A 15,657-nucleotide genomic window follows, 5' to 3' on the forward strand; every position below is an offset into this window, starting at 1 on the left:
TTGACTCTGAAGGTCTCTGTGATATAGGGACAGACATGGGTAGATTTCCTGTCTGTTCCCTAACCTTTTGTGCAATAAATTCACCTTAGCACTTACACATATCCAAACAGGTGTCGGCGTTGTCGACGGAGACACCCTCTCACACACACATACGCTCTATCACCTCCGTAGGGGAGCCTTTTACCTCAGACATGTCGACACATGCGTACCGACACACCACACACACAGGGGATGCTCGATTTGAAGACAGTTCCCCCACAAGGCCCTTTGGGGAGACAGAGATAGAGTATGCCAACACACACCACAGCGCTATATAACCCAGGGATTACACTACAACTCAGTGTTTACCCAGTAGCTGCTGTATATACAAATTTTGCGCCTAAATTTATGTGCCCCCCCCCCGCCCCCCTCTTTTCACCCTTTGTGTACCAGGATACTGCAGGGGAGATCCGACAACAAGAGCTGGAGAGGAATCTGCACTCTCAAATTTCATATCACAACATACTACAGTGAAATAAAATCACATGTAATGACCCCAATAAATGCATTAAAGCCTTAATGTACATAAATTTTTGGGGGTGCTACCTAAGACAACCATTAGTAACACATGAAACAAGGAAGAGAATGGGGTTGTACTGGTAAGGTGCACAAAAAGAGAATTATGTTAAAATATAACTTTTATTATCAAAATTAAGAGGCCGTACATCGGTCAGCGTAGCGAAATATATGGTTAAAATTTAATCTAGAATCCAAGAAAATTGTGCTCAAAGATAGAGAAGTGATAAGAATTAAAATTCTCCACTCCGAAGATCACAAAAACTACCAATGTCAGGTAAGTATAACATATACTCAAATGTAAGATTAATTAAGTATACACAATAGATTAATCTTACATTTGAGTATATGTTATACTTACCTGACATTGGTAGTTTTTGTGATCTTCGGAGTGGAGAATTTTAATTCTGATCACTTCTCTATCTCTACGCTGACCGATGTACGGCCTCTTAATTTTAATAAAAGTGACATTTTAACATAATTCTCTTTTTGTGCACCTTACCAGTACAACCCCATTCTCTTCCTTGTTTTATGTACTGCAGGGGAGAGCCTGGGGAGATCCTTCCAGCGGAGCTGTGAAGAGAAAATGGCGCTGGTGTGCTGAGGAAGAAGACCCCGCCCCCTCAGCGGCGGGCTTCTTTCCCGCTTTCTGTGTAAAAAAATGGCGTTTTTTTTTTTACATATATACAGTGTACAGTGCCTGACTGTATATATGTATTTTTATGCCAAAAGGTAATTCAATTGCTGCCCAGGGCGCCCCCTCCCCAGCGCCCTGCACCCTACAGTGACCGGAGTGTGTAAGTGTGCTGGGAGCAATGGCGCACAGCTGCGATGCTGTGCGATACCTTAAATGAAGACAGGAGTCTTCTGCCGCCGTCTTCAAGCTTCTGTTTTTCTGGCTCTGCGAGGGGGACGGCGGCGCGGCTCCGGGAACGGACGATCGAGGACAGGTGCCCGTGTTCGAACCCTCTGGAGCTAATGGTGTCCAGTAGCCTAAGAAGCGCAACTTAGCTGCAGGCAGGTAGGTTTGCTTCTCTCCCCTCAGCTTCACGTAGCAGTGAGTCTGTTGCCAGCAGAAGCTCACAAAATAAAAAACCTAACAAATACTTTCTTTTACTAGCAGGCTCAGGAGAGCCCTCTAGGAGCACCCAGCTCTGGCCGGGCACAGATTCTCACTGAGGTCTGGAGGAGGGGCATAGAGGGAGGAGCCAGTGCACACCAGATAGTACCTAATCTTTCTTTAGAGTGCCCAGTCTCCTGCGGAGCCCACTATTCCCCATGGTCCTTACGGAGTTCCCAGCATCCTCTAGGACGTCAGAGAAATTATATATATATATATATATATATATATATATATATATGTGTGATGTATATCACAGGGTGTTTGTACCACACAACCTTAATGTATGCACTCTATCTTAACTAACACTGTCCCAGTGACAGGTAGAATACTGAAGTGTCCTGTAATATGCACAGCGCTGGCAATCAGCGGCTTTAGAGAGGAGGATTTGCCCCAGCAGGCCCAGGAACAGCTCAGCTCCGTCTGTGATGGCTGCTGACAGGGAGTGAGGGAGAGAAATGCAACATTTACAGAAATGGCGCCCTGGGGCTGGGGCTAAAGGTTAGGCCTGCTCCCACTGCTGGCATCCCCACCTGGCGCTGCGGGCTTTGAAAACGGGGATATTTGAGTGTAAAAACCCCCAGACCTGTGCCCAATGTCCCTGGTGGCTAGAGGAGCGGCTGCCCAATAACAGTGTCCACGGCCACGCTGGATCGCGGTAAAGTGCGGCCAAAGAGACCCCCTTACCTCCCCCATACCTGCAGCCACGTGATCCAGGAGGACAGCGGCGTGTGTGTGACTGACGCTGGAAAGACACCGGAGCCTCCGCTGCAGGGACCCAGCAACCAGGGCGCGGGAGTATACAGCGTCGTTGGGAGTGATGAAGCTGCAGCCAGGAAAGTCTATGTGACTTTACACGCTGCAGCCCTGAAGTCTGTAGAAGCATTCTTCTCTCTTTTTCTTCAAATAAAGCTATCAATAGAATGCAAAAGGCAGCCTTCCTGTTGTATGCCTGCTTACTGCATGGTACCAACTTACAAACTGAGCTCCTGTGCATGGAGGCGGGGTTATAGAGGAGACGGCGCTGTGCATCTTGGGAACAGTCAAAGCTTTGAGCTTGTTGGTGCCCCGGATCAAGATCCTACCTCAATGTTAATCCTTGTGGAGCCCAGTGTACCCCGTAGCAGAAATTAGCTTTATTTTTACACTGCAATTTAGATTTTTGTTCGAATACACCCCACCCAAATCTAACTAACTCTGCACGTTACATCTGCCCCACCTGCACTGCACATGGTTTTGCCAAGTTTCTTGCTTTTTTCTTTACTTACAAACATGAAATCAGACCCAATGAGTATTGCAGTGACTTACCAGCTGGAGTGGCATACCACTCTCCCAAACTTTTGGGGTGTTACCCGCACTCTTGGCAGAGTAAACCAGCCATTACAATCCCACCCACTTCCCTTTTTTTCTTCTTAACAAAATTATTGTGAAGGAAATATCTGATTACACTGTACACCAATACAATTAGACCGGGATTTGTGTACCTAATAGCAGCTTAAATGTATGAACGTTACACTGGATCCAATAATGATAGTGCCTGGGAATATCCAAGGTCAAGTAATGAGGGAATTCATTATAACAGCCAGCATGGAAGCACTTTTGTATTAAGCAAACTAGAAAGGCCATCTGATGGTGCACCAAGAGGCCATGGCCTTTGACTTCTTTGGTCAAATGACGTGTCCAAAATATGCATCTTCAGGTTGGTTGGTCAGGAGAAACCTCATACTGCATGGTATCTCATCACATTTCGGATCTAGAGCTTCATAACTTCAGGAGTGGGTAATCGAAAGAGGCACCTGCATGTATAGCAGCAACTGTGTGGTTCACAGCAGGATCAGAGTGTGACCGAAGTTTTCAACTGAACTTTGGCACCATACCCACTGCTGCAGAGATAGTCGGCTCTGTACCAGGAGCACTGCTATCACCTGCAATAGGGGATAGGACTTCTCCAGCCTGGTACCATTCAACCTGCACTGAAGCAATGCACCCGCCGCTGGACTGTGAGAGAAGACCCACTAGTAAATGCAGATTCTGCAGACAGATGAATCTCGAGTCTGACTCTGACCTACCGGCCTTTGTTACACAGCGTAGCTGAAGCCCTGCCAATTCACTGCGGGCTACAGCCCCTGTAGACTGGCTGAGAGCCCTATCTACATAACAGGTTCTCAAACTCAGTCCTCAGGACCCCACACAGTGCATGTTTTGCAGGTCTCCTCACAGAATCACAAGTGAAATAATTATCTCCACCTGTGGACCTTTTAAAATGAGTCAGTGAGTAATTAATACACCTGTGCACTTGCTGGGTTACCTGCAAAACATGCACTGTGTGGGCCCACGAGGACCGAGTTTGAGAACCTCTGATCTACATAATTCTGTAAGTTGTGTGGGGGCTGGGACGAACTTACATCCCTGTATGACAGACCACCAATTTCTGCGTGTATGCTTTGGTACGTGACTTCAGCATACCTGCACTGTGAATGGCTGATAGATTTTAGCCTTTTATAGAGTAGATCAGTCAAGAAGAGAATAGAAACTGTTTTTATCATTTGAATTTTAATGGTTTAAAAATATTGATGGGACTATGGTGATCTGTTTCTTTTAGCAGAGCGAGAGATCTTGCAATTCATATACATTGTATATATTAAATATTAACACTACTAAAAAGAACAGGTACAAATACATAGTGATTTAAGAGTCCGGTTTAATAATACTTTATATTTATGTACACGGAGCTAGCTATATATATTTCATCTGAAAGACCCTTTGGGTAACGTTAGCAATGAAGAATCTCACAGAGCCAAATCGTTAAAATTCTACATGAGAAATGCTGCGGGCTTCCGCTTCATACACACGGATCGTTTTTGGCTGCGTTGTCCAGTAGGTGGCGATGCAGAGAAAGCAGACGCAGGCCTCTCTTCTGTCAGTCACCTTCCCTTTTCACTCCAAATGTTTCAATCTCACCTTTGCGGGTTGCTTAATAAAATCTCATAAAACCCTTGAAGCAAAAAGTGGGAACGGAGTTTGCTGCTGCTGAGTCCAAGGCGCCGTTTTTGATCATGGACTGGGAACGCACCTAATTTTGAATAAAATAAATAATTCATTCATAAGCATACAGAAGGTCAGCGCAATATAGGTCCACATTACAATTAGTTCCAGTCACATTACTTTAAAAGCACAGAAAAAGGAGAAATGTATCAAGCCTTGGAGAGAGATAAAAATAGAGACGTTGCGAGGCAGGCAGGGCAGACGTTCCTGAGGAGAGCTCCTGCATAATCCTCCCCAAAACTACCTCATTTGGCCCTGTACCAGCCTATCCCTGTTCCCTGTATCCTGCCTTTATCTCCCCTGATCCTGGTGAGCAGAGTCCCGGAGCCGGAGGAGGCCTCCTGCCACCTTGCAGGTTGGGGCCTGCGCACCCTCCAGAAGCCAGGGACTCTATTTCTGCTGTGCCCCGTACCTGGCGATCCCCGCAGCGACATACCGAAGCTGCGCCTGACCTCCTGGTGCCTGCGGCTCCCTCCACCCCTGGGCAGGCTAGTCAATCCTCTGTGGAGCGGCCGAGCGGGCTCCGTGCCTGTCGTCCGCCTCGGGGCCTGCTTCCGCCTGCTGCGGCAGGAGCTGAGGGGACGGGGGAGGGGGCAGCGGCTGCCGCGCGCTCCTGGTGGCCGAAGTCCGGACCAGGGATCCCAGCGGTGGAGCGGGCTGTGCGCCCCCTTCTTGCAGAGGCACTGTGCTGGCTGGCACCCGGCCTGAAGATATCACAGGGAACTGGGCCCAGGATTCTTTGCCCTCCCTTAACACCGGTGGCCATCTTGGTTAAGGGCAACCAGAGCTCCTGCTTCCCCTGATAGCTGGAGGTAACTGGAGAGTTCCCTGGCTACTGGCTGGTCCGTGGCTGGGGCCCCCCCTCGGGCTGGGTTTTGCCCCTTGTTACCTGGGATCTTTTGGGGGGAGAAAAAATTGTGCTTTGGGGATATAAAAAAAAAATAAAAATTAAAAATAAGATTTTACTCACCGGTAAATCTATTTCTCGTAGTCCGTAGTGGATGCTGGGGACTCCGTAAGGACCATGGGGAATAGACGGGCTCCGCAGGAGGCTGGGCACTCTAAGAAAGATTTAGTACTATATCTGGTGTGCACTGGCTCCTCCCTCTATGCCCCTCCTCCAGACCTCAGTTAAGGAAACTGTGCCCGGAAGAGCTGACATAATAAGGAAAGGATTTGGAACCCAGGGTAAGATTCATTCCAGCCACACCAATCACACCGTACAACTTGTGATAAACTTACCCAGTTAACAGTATGAACATAACTGAGCCTAACTGAACAGATGGCTCATAACCAAAACCCTGTATTACGCAATAACTATATACATGTATTGCAGAAAAGTCCGCACTTGGGACGGGCGCCCAGCATCCACTACGGACTACGAGAAATAGATTTACCGGTGAGTAAAATCTTATTTTCTCTAACGTCCTAAGTGGATGCTGGGGACGCCGTAAGGACCATGGGGATTATACCAAAGCTCCCAAACGGGCGGGAGAGTGCGGATGACTCTGCAGCACCGAATGGGCAAACTCAAGGTCCTCCTTAGCCAGGGTATCAAACTTGTAGAACTTAGCAAAAAAGTGTTTGAACCCGACCAAGTAGCTGCTCGGCAAAGTTGCAATGCCGAGACCCCTCGGGCAGCCGCCCAAGAAGAGCCCACCTTCCTCGTGGAATGGGCCTTTACTGATCTTGGATGCGGCAATCCTGCCGCAGAATGAGCCTGCTGAATCGTGTTACAGATCCAGCGAGCAATAGTTTGCTTTGAAGCAGGTGCACCCAGTTTGTTGGGTGCATACAGAATGAACAGCGCCTCATTTTTCCTGACCCCAGCTGTTCTAGACACATACATCTTCAAAGCCCGGACTACATCGAGTAACTTGGAGTCCTCCAGGTCACGAGTAGCCGCAGGTACCACAATAGGTTGGTTCAGGTGAAAAGATGACACCACCTTCGGCAGAAACTGCGGTCGGGTACGCAATTCTGCCCTATCTTCATGGAAAATCAGGTAGGGGCTTTTACAGGACAAAGCCGCCAATTCTGACACCCGCCTGGCCGAAGCCAAGGCCAAAAGCATGACCACTTTCCAAGTGAGATACTTGAGCTCCACTGTCTTAAGTGGCTCAAACCAGTAGGATTTCAGAAAATCCAAAACTACATTGAGATCCCACGGTGCCACTGGTGGCACAAAAGGGGGCTGAATATGCAGCACTCCTTTAACAAATGTCTGAACCTCAGGCAGTGAAGCAAGTTCTTTCTGAAAGAAAATGGATAGGGCCGAAATCTGGACCTTTATGGATCCCAGTTTAAGGCCCATAGTCACACCTGCCTGCAGAAAATGTAGGAATCTCCCAAGCTGGAATTCCTCTGTAGGGGCCTTCCTGGCCTCACACCAAGTAATATATTTTCGCCATATCCGGTGATAATGCTTTGCTGTCACGTCCTTCCTAGCCTTTATTAGCGTAGGAATAACTTCATCCGGAATTCCCTTTTCTGCTAGGATCCGGCGTTCAACCGCCATGCCGTCAAACGCAGCCGCGGTAAGTCTTGGAACAGACAGGGCCCCTGTTGCAACAGGTCCTGTCTGAGAGGCAGAGGCCACGGGTCCTCTGATAGCAACTCTTGCAGTTCTGGGTACCAAGTCCTTCTTGGCCAATCCGGAACAACGAGTATTGTTCTTGCTTATCTTTTCCTTATGATCCTCAGCACCTTGGGTATGAGAGGTAGAGGAGGGAACACGTAGACTGACTGGAACACCCACGGTGTCACCAGAGCGTCCACAGCTATTGCCTGAGGGTCCCTTGACCTGGCGCAATACCTTTTCAGCTTTTTGTTGAGACGGGACGCCATCATGTCCACCTGTGGCAGTTCCCATCGATTTACAATCTGCGAGAAGACTTCTGGATGAAGTCCCCACTCTCCCGGGTGTAGGTCGTGTCTGCTGAGGAAGTCTGCTTCCCAGTTGTCCACTCCCGGAATTAACACTGCTGACAGTGCTTGTACGTGATTCTCCGCCCAACGAAGAATCCTGGCGGCTTCCGCCATTACCACCCTGCTTCTTGTGCCGCCCTGGCGATTTACATGAGCGACCGCAGTGATGTTGTCTGACTGAATCAGCACTGGTTTTTCTCGGAGCAGCGGCTCCGCTTGAGTCAGGGCATTGTATATTGCCCTTAGTTCCAGGATATTGATGTGCAGACAAGCCTCTTGACTTGACCACAGTCCTTGGAAGTTTTTTCCCTGAGTGACTGCCCCCCACCCTCGGAGGCTTGCATCCGTGGTCACCAGGACCCAGTCCTGTATGACGAACCTGCGACCCTCGAGGAGATGAGCACTCTGCAGCCACCACAGAAGAGACACCCTGGCCCTGGGGGACAGAGTGATCAGCCGATGCATCTGAAGATGCGATCCGGACCATTTGTCCAGCAGATCCCACTGAAAGATCCTCGCATGGAACCTGCCGAAGGGAATGGCTTCGTATGACGCCACCATCTTTCCCAGGACTCGTGTGCAGTGATGCACCGATACCTTTTTTGGTTTTAGGAGGCCTCTGACCAGAGTCGCGAGCTCCTGAGCCTTCTCCTCTGGGAGAAACACCTTCTTCTGGTCTGTGTCCAGAATCATGCCCAGGAAGGGCAGACGTGTCGAAGGAATCAGCTGCGACTTTGGAATATTCAGGATCCAGCCGTGCTGTCTCAACACTTCCTGAGTGTGTGCCATTGATCAGCAACTGCTCTCTGGACCTCGCCTTTATTAGGAGATCGTCCAAGTATGGGATAAATGTAACTCCTTTCTTCCGAAGGAGTATCATCATCTCCGCCATCACCTTGGTAAATATTCTCGGTGCCGTGGACAGGCCATACGGCAACGTCTGGAATTGGTAATGACAGTCCTGTACCACAAACCTGAGGTACTCCTGATGAGGAGGAAAAATGGGGATATGCAAGTAAGCATCCTTGATGTCCAGGGACACCATGTAATCCCCCCTCCTCCAGGCTTGCAATGACCGCCCTGAGTGATTCCATTTTGAATTTGAATTTCTTTAGATAAATGTTCAGGGACTTTAAATTCAAAATGGGCCTGACTGAACCGTCCGGTTTCGGTACCACAAACATTGTGGAGTAGTAACCCCTTCCCTGCTGAAGGAGGAGAACCTTCACCACCACCTGCTGGAGATATAGTTTGTGTATTGCCGCCAGCACTACTTCCCTCTCCATGGGGGAGGCCGGCAAGGCAGATTTTAGGAAGCGTTGAGGAGGCGTCTCTTCGAATTCCAGCTTGTATCCCTGAGACACAATCTGTATCGCCCAAGGATCCACCCGTGAACACACCCACTGGTGGCTGAAATTCTTGAGACGCGCCCCCACAGCTCCTGGCTCCGCCTGTGGCGCCCCAGCGTCATGCGGTAGATTTAGAGGAGGCCAGGGAGGACTTCTGCTCCTGGGCACTGGCTGCCTGATGCAGCTTTTTTCCTCTTCCCTTACCTCTGGCAAGGAAAGACGCACCTCTGACCTTTTTGCTCCTTGGGGGACGAAAGGACTGCATTTGAGAATACGGTGCTTTCTTAGGCTATGAGGAAACATACGGCAATAATTTTGACTTCCCATCAGTCGCCGTCGAAATGAGGTCTGAGAGACCATCCCCAAATAATTCCTCACACTTATATGGTAAAACCTCCATATGTCTTTTCGAATCAGTATCCCCTGTCCACTGCCTAGTCCATAGGACCCTTCTGGCAGAGATGGACATTGCATTTACTTTAGAGGTGAGAGAACATATGTCCCTCTGAGCATCCCGCATATACAGGACAGCGTCTTTGATATGTCCCAGGGTCAATAAGATATTATCTCTGTCCATGGTGTCTAACTCCTCCGACAGAGAATCAGTCCAAGCCGCAACTGCGCTGCACATCCATGCCGACGCAATGGCCGGCCGCATGATAGTACCTGAATGTGTGTACACAGCTTTCAGGATTGATTCCTGCTTTCTATCTGCAGGATCCTTGAGTACGGCCGTATCCGGAGACGGTAGGGCCACCTTCTTGGATAAGCGTGTCAAGGCCTTGTCTACCCTGGGAGGGGCTTCCCAGCGTAACCTGTCCGTTGGCGGGAAAGTATACGCCATAAGTCAGGGGTCTTCAACCTTTAAGACAGTGTGGGCCACATAAAAAAAATGAAACGAAGCCGAGGGCCACTAAGCTATACTGCGGTATTTAGAATCTAAATTTTAATTTATGATTGTAATGAGACCTTTTCTAGACTCATAAGACCATAAAAAAGACTTCAAAAGATAATTATTGTAATTTAATGAATGAAACATGGTCTACTTTACCTTTGTTATTATAATAAGTTCATATCAGTGGGAAACTTGGCATTGTTTTTGCTTGGCCAGCTTGTCGATGTTGGCATCAATGTTAGAAGTCGCTATGCGCAGAGTATTCTCAAGATGTTGGTCTGTAAGCACTGAACTGGACTCATACGGCAGTATCACTGGACTGGTGGGTATAATGTGGGCATGCTTTCACAATATTGCTGCTGTCTGTCTGTGATGGGGGGAGGGAGGGTATGATAGCGCCTATGTCAAGACATAGGTGCTATCATACCCTCCCTCCTCCCCATCACAGACAGACAGCAGCATTGTCAAAGCATGCTCCCTGCCATCTCTGCTCTTAATACTTAATACACCCCCTGCTGGGTCCCCCGCCACGCCCCCTGCCCTCAATACTAATTTATTCACTGCCATGCTCAGGCTGCCGCACCCCCGTCCCCGCCGCTCCCGCACGCCGGGTTCCTGCACTGCCCCCTGCCCTCAACACTTATACACTTTTATTCTCCTGCCGCAGCCCCCCCCCCCGCGCCGGGTCCCCGCCGCACACAGCCATGCTCAGGCTGCATACATGCTGCCGCACCCCCTCCGCTCCCGCCCGCCGGGTTCCCGCACTGCCCCCTGCTCTCAATGGTAACTTGCCGCACCCCCCCCAGCCGGGTCCCCGCCGCTCTCACCCACCTATTCAACACTGCAGGCGGAGGGAGACACAGGGAGGGAGACACAGCAAGGGTGACCAGACCACTGACCAGCCTAAGAGGAGCTACTCCCCTTCTTCACAGGCAACCAGTGACAGTGCGGGGGAGTCACATGACTCCGGGAAAGGGAAAAAAAAAATATTATTTTTTTTGTGTTCATATGTGCGCTGCGGGCGCGTCGGCGGGCCATGGAAACCATAGCAGCGGGCCACCTGTGGCCCGCGGGCCACGGGTTGAAGACCCCTGCCATAAGTAGTCTCCTGGGAATTATGACCTTCTTTTCCGGGGATTCCCAGGCTTTTTCACATAATTCGTTTAATTCATGTGAAGGGGGGAAGTAACCTTGTTTTTTTCTCCCCAAACACATTAATCCTCTTGTCAGGGACAGGGATTTCCTCAGCAATGTGCAATACATCTTTCATTGCTATAATCATGTATCGAATGGCTTTAGTCATTTTAGGCTGCAATTTAGTCTCATCATCGTCGACACTGGAGTCAGACGCCGTGTCGACTAACTTAGATAGTGGACGCTTGAGAGACCCTGACGGCCCCTGCCCTGCGGGATCAGGCATTGGGTGAGACCCTGACTGTCCCCCGGCTTCAGCTTTGTCCAACCTCGTATGTAAAGAGGTTACATTGTCATTTAACATTTTCCACATATCCAGCCAACCTTGTGTCGACACCTGCGGTGTCGACACCACATCCATCTGCACCTGCTCCGCCTCCACATACCCTTCCTCCTCAAACATGTCGACACTGACGTACAGACACACCTCACACACTCTGGGAATGCTCTGACTGAGGACAGGACCCCAACTAAGGCTTTTAGGGAGACAGAGAAGGAGTATGCCAGCACACACCACAGCGCTATAGAACCCAGGGATATACACTACAATATTTGTTTACCCTGTAGCTGCTGAGTATCACCGTTTTGCGCCTAAATTTGTGTGCCCCCCCTCTCTTTTTGCCCTTGGAGTACCTGGATACTGCAGGGGAGAGCTCAGGGAGCTTGCTTCCAGCGGAACTGTGAAGTAATATGGCGCTGGTGTGCTGAAGAAGAAGGCCCCGTCCCCTCAGCGGCGGGCTTCTGTCCCGCTCTAATCTGTGTAAAAAATGGCGGGGGTATCCCCATATACAGTCTAGGACTGTATATATGGGTATTTTTTGCCACCAAAGGTACATTATTGCTGCCCAGGGCGCCCACCCCAGCGCCCTGCACCCTACAGTGACCGGAGTGTGTAAGTGTGCTGGGGAGCAATGGCGCACAGCTGCGGTGCTGTGCGCTACCTTAGTGAAGACCGGAGTCTTCGTGCCACCGATTTCGAAGTCTTCTTGCTTCTCCTGGACTTCAGTGCTTCTGGCTCTGTGAGGGGGACGGCGGCGCGGCTCCGGGAACGGACCGCCAGTGTTCGATCCCTCTGGAGCTAATGGTGTCCAGTAGCCTAGAAGCGCAACCCGGCTGCATGCAGGCAGGTTTGCTTCTCTCCCCTCAGTCCCTCGTAGCAGTGAGTCTGTTGCCAGCAGAGCTCACTGAAAATAAAAAACCTAACAAATATCTTTCTTTTTCTAGTAGGCTCAGGAGAGCCCACTAGGTGCCTCTGCTCTGATCGGGCACAGATTCTAACTGAGGTCTGGAGGAGGGGCATAGAGGGAGGAGCCAGTGCACACCAGATATAGTACTAAATCTTTCTTAGAGTGCCCAGCCTCCTGCGGAGCCCGTCTATTCCCCATGGTCCTTACGGAGTCCCCAGCATCCACTTAGGACGTTAGAGAAAAAAGGTTTCCCATCCCTTATAGCACATATCCCTATCCCTATCCTAGCTGGCTCCCTTCCCCACTATTGGGGTCCTGTACGCGCTGCGTCACACTGGGATTCCGGAGGGGGCTCCCCGTGCTGGGAGTATTTCTGTTCCTATTATATGCCTTCAGAGCACCGGCTGTGTCACACCGTCTATGGTAACTGACCCTGGAGCTCCACCTGCTGGCAGCTTTTCTCAATGGGATTGCTTTGCCTGGATGAAGCTTGCTTCCCTTAACATGTGACCCTTTGGAACGTGCCCAGAGTCTTAGGACCTCCTTTTACCGATATCTATGTTTGATTAACTTCGGGACTGTCTCCCTGCTACCGAGATTTACCTAGCTACGTGTTACAGTGGCTTTTCTCAAGTGTTCGGTCTCTGGGTTTCACCATGCCTAGAAATAGCACAAAAAACAACGTGGAGCGGACCTGACCCAAAGCATTACAAAGTTTGCCTATTCCCATGCTACCTCTCCAGGTCCGGCAACCCCCTCGCACCCTGATGTGTCTGACTCAGAGGATTCAGACCACTCCCCGCTGACCCGGAAAGATCTACAGCTGCTCTTCCGTGAGATATGAGAGACCAGGAAATCTATCCAAGCGGTGCAGGCGGAGGTGCACACGGCTATAGCCTCCCATAAAACAGACGTTACCGAACTTGGAGTCAGAACGTACCACCTGGAGACTAGAGTGGATGAAGTGATCACTACCCAACAGGGCATGAGCGACGATATTCATGGTCTAAAGCAGGAGATCCAGCACATCCTGGACCATCAAGAAGACCAGGACAACAGGGCGCGACGTAATAATTTGCGCATTAGAGGCATCCCAAGGACGTCGATATTACGTCCCTGCAAAATGACCTCAAAAAACTGTTTGTCCACTTATTGCCATCGACTCCAGAGGACCAGCTCTTGTTAGATAGGGCCCTACGCCCTCGATCACAAGACTCTGCTCTGCCTAAGGATGACATCCTGAGATGCCACTACTATACGACTAAGGAGGCTATCCTCAGAGAAGCTAGGAAGGTCTCCAACTTACTATTCCTGGGCCACTCGCTCCAAATTTTCCAAGACATTGCTCCTGCTACTCTGATCAAGAGAAAAGATTTCAGACCCATCACCTCGGTGCTTCGGGACAATGGCATTCGCTACAGATGGGGTTTCCCCTTTCGCATCTTGGTGTGGCATCATAACCGTCTCCACTCGGCGAGGGACCTGGCTGAAGCACAAGGACTTTTGCGCACCTTGGGCCTCGCCCCCCCACCGGCTTCATCTGTCTCCCTGCAGCGGGCACATGTGGCCTCGCCCATGGGGTCGACTGCCACCCCTCGACGACCCTTGAACCGGACGAAAGTGCACTCTGCGCAGAAATCTGCTTCCGCTGGCCCTGCCACCTGATGTTGTACATGTCCCGATGCCATTTCGTTCTGTGGTTTTGTATTTTTGTCTATGCATATGTTGTGAGGGGCTAACCTCTTCTTTCTTTAGTCTTTCTTTTCCAGCTTTGATATTTGGATGCGTCCTGCTCCATGCCTTCTGTGTGCGTATAAGAGCAAAAGCCCCTCTTTTTCTTGTATTAGACCACCTTAGGTATCCATCATGTCTCGTCCCCCCTTATGTGGGTGGGTGGGTGGGTTAGGGGTTTGAACTCACGCATATCTAGGCTCCGCCAAGGGGAGATCATAGTGGTCGGTGATTTTAATGAGGTCCTGGATGCCTCGTTAGACAGATCCTCCACTCTCTTCCTTCCACCCCCAAACGCCCATCCCCGGGATCTCTCGCACTGTTAGATCTTTTGAAGCTTTAATTACTATTTGATTCCTTTAGACTCACTGACCCTCTTGTTAGAGATTACTCTTTCTACTCCCCTGTACATAAATCCTACTCTAGGATCAATATGATCCTACTCAGCCGGGACCTTTCCGCTAAACTGAAGTCTACCCGTATACTTCCTATGGCATGGTCTGACCATTGTCCAATCACTGCTGAGCTCCACTCTATTGCTCCCCGCCCCCTTCCCGCCTCTTGGCGGTTGAATGACTCCCTATTACATAACCCAGAAATTACCGATTTGATTAAAGGCCACATTACTGATTATTTTTTACTCAACGACCTCCCTGAGACCTCACCTATCATATTATGGGAAGCGCATAAAGCTGTTCTCCGTGGTCACTTGATAAGTCAATCTGCTAGGTAGAAAAAGTCATAGGTCTTGAATTTCTTCTCCTTATTCACTAGACTGCAGGTGTTTGAAAGACAACACAAGCTCTCCCCTACCCTTGCCAATTTAGAGATTTTGCTGAGGGCGCGGTCTGAGTTGTCTCTTTTCTTGTCAGAGCGCACGGCTAAGACCCTCCAGAGGCTTAACCAGTCCTTCTATGAGAAGGGAGATAAAGCGGATAGGATGCTGGCATCCCGCTTACGAGCACAACGCTCTCGGAATATCCTGGCGGCGCATACTATGTCGGGCAAGATCACGTATACCGCGGATGCCATTAATAAAGCATTTCAGGAGTTTTATGCTCAGCTCTACAATTTAAATCCTGTCAATCCAGGTTCTGGCCCCCCAGATGTCTTAATCTCGGAATTCTTGCGTAAGGCTAAACTCCCCAAACTGTCTGACGATGCTTCTTCAGAACTGAATAGTGATATAACAGATGAGGAAATTGCTGCCGTCCTGAAGTCCTTTAAATCTTCCAAAGCTCCAGGGCCTGATGGCTTCTCGGCTTCATATTATAAGAAATTTGCTCCCATTTTAATCCCACGTCTCAGAGTATTGTTCAATGCTGTACTGCATGGCACCCCATTCCCGAGCACCATGCTGGAAGCCAGAATAATAGTTATCCACAAAGAGGGTTGAGACCCCCGAGATTGCGCTAGCTATCGGCCGATATCCCTTTTGAATTTGGACATTAAGCTCTATGCCAAAATTTTAGCTACCCGTCTCAATGGCGTGCTCCCTGGCCTGAGACATTATGATCAGGTTGGTTTTATTCCTGGCCGTCAGGCCAGGGATAGCACTAGAAGAGCGATAGATCTAATACAACGACTGAACTGCAGACACACCCCGTCTATTGTCCTTTCACTAGACGCTGAGAAGGCGTTCCGACCGTATAT

General features: G+C 49.7%; 1 protein-coding gene across 1 annotated transcript in view; it reads right to left on the reverse strand.

Moving 5' to 3' along the window:
• Positions 1-4,358: 4,358 nt before the first annotated feature.
• The window catches only part of PATL1 (PAT1 homolog 1, processing body mRNA decay factor), a 209,955-nt gene continuing 198,656 nt past the window's right edge, over positions 4,359-15,657 (reverse strand). Inside the window, exon 18 of the mRNA XM_063958491.1 lies at positions 4,359-4,748. Coding sequence (XP_063814561.1) covers positions 4,730-4,748 — 19 coding nt within the window. The 3' untranslated portion in view covers positions 4,359-4,729. The remainder of the gene's footprint in view (positions 4,749-15,657) is intronic.

The sequence above is a fragment of the Pseudophryne corroboree genome, chromosome 3 (genome assembly GCF_028390025.1).
Source record: "Pseudophryne corroboree isolate aPseCor3 chromosome 3, aPseCor3.hap2, whole genome shotgun sequence".
NCBI lineage: Eukaryota > Metazoa > Chordata > Amphibia > Anura > Myobatrachidae > Pseudophryne > Pseudophryne corroboree.